General features: G+C 38.6%; 1 protein-coding gene across 1 annotated transcript in view; it reads right to left on the bottom strand.

Moving 5' to 3' along the window:
- Window positions 1-484: 484 nt before the first annotated feature.
- The window catches only part of tacr1a (tachykinin receptor 1a), a 53,493-nt gene continuing 46,575 nt past the window's right edge, over window positions 485-7,402 (bottom strand). Inside the window, exon 4 of the mRNA XM_014014719.1 lies at window positions 485-1,937. Coding sequence (XP_013870173.1) covers window positions 1,604-1,937 — 334 coding nt within the window. The 3' untranslated portion in view covers window positions 485-1,603. The remainder of the gene's footprint in view (window positions 1,938-7,402) is intronic.

The following is a 7,402-nucleotide window of genomic DNA, read 5'->3' as shown; positions in this document are numbered from 1 at the left end:
TTCCAATTGTCCTTCTTCTTAGGGCTCATGTGGGCACACCCACCCATCACCTGGGTAATGTGCTCTCTGTCCTCTGTCTCCCTTCATGATGTGTGTTGCCTCAGTCAAACTGTAGATGGGATTAGATATGCACTGAACACACAACCGCATGTCCCGGTACACCTCTATCCAAAAGGATAAGATTCCAGTGTCTGGTGTCCTGCCTCATGTTTGGTGTGAGGCTCAAGGTGTGGTGGCCTCAGAACTCAATATCTAATGCAATGATCTTACACGGTTTTCTGRCCGAGAAAAATAATACCTGAATAACTATGGGTATGCAAAGCTAAAAGCCTGTAGCTGCAGGCAGTACATGGCAAACTGCCGTYCATCATGGTGGAATAAACAGATACGATGGCATTACTGCATGAGTTTTATGACAGAGAGCACAGTTAGCAGGCAGGTTAAGAGCAGAGCAGCTTAATTCTGTAATAGAAGTCTTTCACAGTTTGAAAGTGGTGCTTTGCTTTTAAACTTTAGTGTTTGACAAACCCTGACTAGTTTTGAATGACTGAAAGTTGATAGGTTAGTTGTAGGTTATACATGGTTAAAACCAATGGTCCCTGGAATACAAAGTTTACCATTTGTGCAGTCTAGGTACAGTATGAGTTCAACTTGTTTTCACTCTATGTCATCCTTTGCTTCTTCAGCATTAAGAGGCTCTGTGCTTTCAGGAAACCGATGCTGCCAGCTGTTGAAGTCAATGCTGTGCCAGATGAAAGATGAGCCAGTTGCTGCTGGTATTTTTGCTGATTTCCAGAACTTTTCAGCAAAGCCTGCAGGGGATCTTTAGAGCAGWCTTTCAGCCAGACAAACACACATTCTGAACACTGTTTTGCTGATCCAGCTCTGCTCTGTGAGATAAGAGGTGGCAGCTCGCACATGCACACTCATGCATGCACAAACTCTCAAAGGCAAAGTTCAGATTATATGCTTTGTTCCTTGGTCCTCAGTTCCCTGTATGGTAGAGTCTTTGTCTTTGTAAGAGCTCCTGTGATCACCAGGTTTTTTTTTTCTCACAGTGGTTGGAGAAAATGTCCCTTCTTCTGGAACTTCCCCGGTTAAATCTAATTGTGTTCACATGCCTGCTTCATGTTGTACTCAAGATGCAAGTCAAAATAGATGGGGTGAAATCACACAGCTTGTGTGATTGAGGATGTGTGAGCCCACCCCCTGCACTGAGAGACGGCTGTGGTGTTGAGCAGAAAGCTGTGAAGATCAGAGGTGCTAGCATCTGCTTAGCTTGGATTAACTGGAATGTGCACATGTTGAAGGAGTGCCTTTCATTACTTTTGGTACACAGATTATCACTTTAAAGTATGATAAACATAGATATTATTTCCTATAAGAAGGTTGGGGGTATGGGCTGTGCTCTGAGAATAGGGACCAAATTTACCAACATGTTGTTTTAGTGAGCACACTGGAAAGTTCATTCATCAGAAACTCACAGTCACCTGTAAAGAAAGTCACACATTCAGTCTGTACTTCCCACGACCTCTTGCAGGGAAAGGCAGTCAACTCACACACTTTTTCTGCTGTCWGGTAAAATTCTGCCTGTACTTGAAGCTTATTCCTGTAGGTTGTTACTGGAGAAGAAACTAGATGTCTCTGACACTGTTTTGGAGACACTTCGGGATGATGAACCGTTTGAGGTGAGGTCCAGTGATGAACTATGAGGTCTCACCACAGCYGCAGCCCCGCCTCCTTTACCCTTGACTTTGAGCTGTTCCGAGTCTTCCACAGCATGAAGAACTGTAGATACGGTGGTCTCCATTCGGCTGCCTTTGTAGACGCTCGTCTGGGTCTGAAGGTAGCGGGTGGACTTGAGTTCTAGTCCTTCATAAGAACCTTGAGGGACACATGGGCAGCAGCGGAATGCTTGTTTAAAACCAGCCCGAAATCTGTCAAAGAAAAGCACTGATGAGTTTGATTTGAAAAGCTTGACAGCTTTTCTTTACAGAAATTTGAAACTGAAAAAATAGGTTTCATTTACAAAATRTTGATGTATTTCAGTTACTTCTTCATTATAAACAAGTGCTGTTGAGGCAGCCAAACTCTATTTACAACAGACAAGGAGGACTGTGATGGCATAGGGAAATGCTTAATGCTCCACTGAGGGGCAAACAGACGGTAATGGATAAMGGCTAAACACAGTAAAAACCTGGTGAGACAAGTTGGAGTGGGTGGAGCAGGAACAGAACTTTGCCCCTTTTCCATGGTGTAGTGTCGGACCGGCCGGTGTAGGTACGATTCGGTACGGGTCGGACCGGTTGGTTTTCCACTGATATCCCAGTCCGGTTCCAATGGGTGTGTTTTGGGCGGTTGGTGGAGGTGGTTTTTAGGTCGTTTTTTTTTAATGGGTTGAAATTTTAAAAATTTGCAAAGATTTAGCCAATCAGTGACGGACAGTTTTCTGATGTCCCATTTTGGTGTCAGCTGGGGCTGCTTGGAACCACAATGAAGTAGGTACTAAAAAAGGGCTGGTTCTATGGATCTGGCCTAATGGAAATGGCTTGGAACCATACTGAACTGAACCGACGCTACACTAAGTGGCACTAGTGGAAAAGGGGCAACAGTGGCAGTAATGACAACACATGAAGCACAAGTTAGGAACTGAACACAAAAATGACTAAAACTTAGTGACAGTCCAAAATGACTAACAAAACAGATCCTGATAAGGAAGATCTGTAATTTTTTCTCTTTAAATTGTGTTCCAATCATCAGATCCTGCTTGGATTAATATATAGAGTATTTAATGCTTCATATTCAAATCAATGTGTTTTTATTGTTTAAATGTTCTTTCGTTGCTGCTTTTATCTACAATTAAACTTTTGTGTCAGAATAAAGTCAAGTTATTACAGAGCAGTATGGTGTTGCTCTTTTCTGTTGATTCCAGTTTAAGACTTTAAGGGTTTAGTCAAAGGAAAAACTTTTATGACCTGCTCAGCAACAAAATGTTGGTAGGGAGTGTATTAAAGCAATTAAAAGCTAAAGATGCACACGGTCTCATCAGGACTGGGCTGAAGTTAAAACCTGTCTGGTAATCAGAAAAATATTTCTGGCTTCCAAAGAGATTTTGCCTTGCTGCTTGATCACATGAACATTTGTTTGGTAAGATAACCATAAACAATATGTTATATCTATTGAACACCAGTCAAAAGGTGCAGAAAATAAAACACACTAGAATGTAACATGAACAACATACACATTAACAAGCTGCAAAGTTGGATTTTTCCCAATTTAACAAAACTGTTAACATTAGAACTGCAGTAACACATAGTTTAGCATAAAATGTGTGAATGGGAAATAAAGTTAATGATAGAAGCAATGTCATAAGGCACACCATCCACGTGTAAGAAAAASACCTTCGTGTTAATTAACACATACAAAGCTGGTATAAATTACAAAATTATTTTTAGATGCTCTTATTCCACAAAACACGGATTAATACATCACAAACAGTCTAGACAAGGAGRAAAGTGAAAATCTAAAACTAAAATTATTTTAAAAACTTGAAGGAAAAAAAATAATGAATTAAAGGCCTAGAATTTCTTGAAGAAATCATGCACTTCTTTTAATGCCAGAGTTTTAAACAAAGATAATCTTTTGTTGAAAATTGACTGAGTTGTAGTTAATTTCATCAAACAAATCACAAGTACAAAAATATTAAACCAAGTGCTCCTGCATTCTTCCATTACTGAAGCTAACAACTGTTTACAGAAGCCGCCATGTTGTATTTTTTGCACATTAAGGTCTTGATTAATCAACGATTTACCACGTATAAAACCATGTGCAAATGTGATTGTGCACTCAAAAGCTTATTTATTTAACAGTGTGCAGAGAGCACTGCCGCTGTCAACARAGTAAAACAGCAGTTACATTCCATTCAGCGGTTCATTCTGCCTTCCTAAAATATTCAGATTATACGATGATTATCAGATCAAGCAAAATACTGTGAGGAGGGTATGCAGATATTTTACACCCACAGTGTGATTTATCAAACCTCGAAACTGATTGTGCCGCTGTTTTAGTGTCTATATTTAGTACGTTTGAAAGACAGGTGCAAACTGTCTGCACAGCTTCAGACACGTTATCCCCTCTGCTCTGCAGTGTGACAATAAATATACAACTTTATTATAAATAAAAAATAACAGAACTGCAGCAAAGCAGCTTAACAAAATTAAATACAAACTCAATCTTAGCTAGTGTTATCCCCTCTGCTCTGCAGCGTGATAGTAAATATCCCTCTTTATTGTACAGTAGAGAAATTGCATTTCCTGTGAAGATGCTAGTTTGAATGCTTATTGATGAAAACTTTAGCTGAAAGATATAGAAATGGAGCTGAAAATGTTTTACAGCAAAACTGTTAATGCCAGTTCCATTTGAAGAGTTGAAAGAAGCACAAAAAAGCAGAAACTGGCAGAATAGAAGAAAGGAGCAGAATAATAGCTGAAAAGGCAGAAAAAAGCTAAAATTAGCATAAAAACAGGCTAAAGGTAGCAGACACAAGTTAAAATTAGCACCCAGATGGTGAAAGAGGTTTAAAAAAATGTAAAATTAGCAGAAAAGAAAGCAGAAAAGTGCAAAAATGTGATAATTTTTTGTAAAATTGGTCCAACAGCCAAAATCTGCAGTAAAACAGCTAAAATGTAGCTGGAAATTCTTCAATTAGCATAAGGAAGCAGGAGAACAGGTTTGCTGAACTAAGCAGAAAAAAGCTGAAAATGTGAATTTGGCCTAAAAAGCTAACTTTAGCTAACAGCTATTGCAGCAATTAGCTAAATATAGCAGAAAACAACTGTAAGAAGTGGAAATAGCTGGAATTAGCAGATAAAAGCACAAAAAATTAGAAAATAACAGAAGAATAGCAGAAAGAATCAGAATTATTGACACGATCAGGCACTGATGGACACAGGGACTGAACAGATGAAATAAACAGTTGTTTATTAAGAAATAAACTTGTTTTTAGTCAGACAGGCCAGGGTCAGAGCCAGTGGGTCCAGGTCAAAGTGGGTTGTCAGACAGGCCAGGGTCAGAGNGAGGTCGGACCAGAGCAGAGCGGAGATGGAACGCAAGTAGTGTAAATTAGGGGTTAGTCTACAATATTTGCACTGACAATATTCATATTTAATGTGATTTTCTTTCCCTTTAAACAAATGAGGGAGCTCACCCTGCTGTAGCAACCTTTCAGTCACCTATCATCTCTGCTGCAGCTGATCTGATCATACGTGTCAACCCCCCTTCAGACATTTACTTGTATTTTGACTCTCATACATTTGTAATTTACACAATAAATCCGTGGGACTCKCACATAATGTAACGATATGTAGGACGGGGTGGGAAACGTAAGACTGCCCTATACATCTGTATGCATGCAAAATGAGAGAAAATGCAGTTAATTTATGAACAGTCTGTACAACTTGAMATGTCTGCAGCATTACAGTAACTGCAGTAATGTACAGAATTTTTTTATTGTTTTTCCATTATAACTCTTTCTCCAAATGATACAGCCTGCAATACAATAGTTGCACAATGACAAAGTTCACAGTTAATATGATTGTGTATTTCTAAAATCCCTGAGAGGGAAAATGAGAGTTTCTCTCTCTGTCCGTCACCTCTGCTCACCTGAGCACTGGACAGCTGTGGTGGCGGTGTAGCAGGAGATGACAACAAGCAGGATTCATGCACGATTTGGTTGAAAAATTATTAAAACCATTTTTATGTCATTGTTAAAGTATCATGTCAGCATTCAAGATAATTGGGCAGTGAAAAAGGTAAAACAAATAAATACTGCACTAATAAAATAGTCTATTTTTTATTTTTCAAGGCTACAAAGAGTTGACTGGAGCTGCTGACCCTGTTCTATAAAAAAAAAAAAAACTCCTTGTAACACTGAATTTTGTTGTTTCTGCTTTACCTCCAACAGTGAGACATGCTAAATCTTAATTTTAACAGGGAGGTCCTCACGAACACAGCACCTSTTATTGTTTCTGCACACAATCTTAGTAAATCACACACAACATGCCCACTTTTACCACATGACARTTTCTTTTTATTTTAGCATGGTATTTAGTAATGGTTATCTGCAATCTTGATAAATAGAGCACTAATGAAATATTTACACCAAACGTGTTTTGAGTGTCAAAATCTTGTCCAATGCTTGACTCTTTTTTTATTATACTTACCTTTCTTCTCTATGTTCAAAACGTTTTCTTTATTTCGCTGTAATTAGTTACGTTATGCTCTAAAGCATGGGTGTCAAACTCATTTTCACTGAGGGCCACATGAGAGTTATGGTAGCCCATGAAGGGCCAGTTGTAATCAACTTTGACATTTCATGTTTAAATTTGACTAAACGGTGCTTTAAAATGTCCTCTTTAAAACACTGATAAGAACTAAGTGTTTGACTGACTAAATCTGAAATAAATAAAACAGAAATATTATTAAAAGTAAAACTAAAAAGTTTTACTCACTGATGACTTTCTAGTGAGTAGATGCCATCTTGAATTCTGAACTCTCCCACTTTCTGACAGGGGAAGCCAACACCTTAGCTGTGTATCTGAAAAATTCATTTAGAGCCATTTTGTGTGAGCTAAGAATGACTATTATTATTATTTTTTTAACTTATCCTTCCTACTGTATGTGTGTGTGTAACAGGGCTGGACTGGGACCAAAAATGGCCCGGGCATTTTCTGGTCCTGGYGGCCCACCATCATTATTTATATAATATGCAAATGGACACGACGTACCAGAGGATGTGTTGCATGTTGTGTTTCACAAGTTACTACAAGGAAGAGAGTAACCATGTTAAAAACCTGATGAGCTCTTCTTCCACTCAGAGACTTTAATGTTCATGAGGTTCTGATGCTCAGTCAGTGGATCACCAGAGAGAGAGAACAGATCAGACAACTGCTAAACCTAAAGTTTTCAGTCATTAAGATTTCTTTAGGCCTGGTTTTATCAGCATGGTAACAGAGACTGAACTCAGTTACTGTCAGTAAGAAGCTCTTTCTTTACCTGGTGACACTGAAAATATTAGGTGTGACTGAAACAGTGTTTGTGTCATCATAGTCCTGCTGCTGTAGATTATCAAATGAAATAAAACTAAAACTTCCACCTTCCTAAAAGTCAAATGTAGAGCACTGACTCACATCTAAAGATTTCATTTATAAAATGAATATACTACAGTGTTTATTCAGGGATGTATAGCCTATTTTATTTAACATTAAGTATAATAAACAAAACCCATGGATTCTAATTTCAGGTCAAATTATTTCATTTGACACCTACCTACCTACCTACCTACCTACCTACCTACCTACCTACCTACCTACCTACCTACCTACCTACCTACCTACCTACCTAC

Source organism: Austrofundulus limnaeus, unplaced genomic scaffold (assembly GCF_001266775.1).
Source record: "Austrofundulus limnaeus strain Quisiro unplaced genomic scaffold, Austrofundulus_limnaeus-1.0 Scaffold118, whole genome shotgun sequence".
Taxonomy (NCBI): Eukaryota; Metazoa; Chordata; class Actinopteri; order Cyprinodontiformes; family Rivulidae; genus Austrofundulus; species Austrofundulus limnaeus.
The sequence above is the reverse complement of the archived record's forward strand: the minus strand, read 5'-3'. Positions and strand labels throughout refer to the sequence as shown.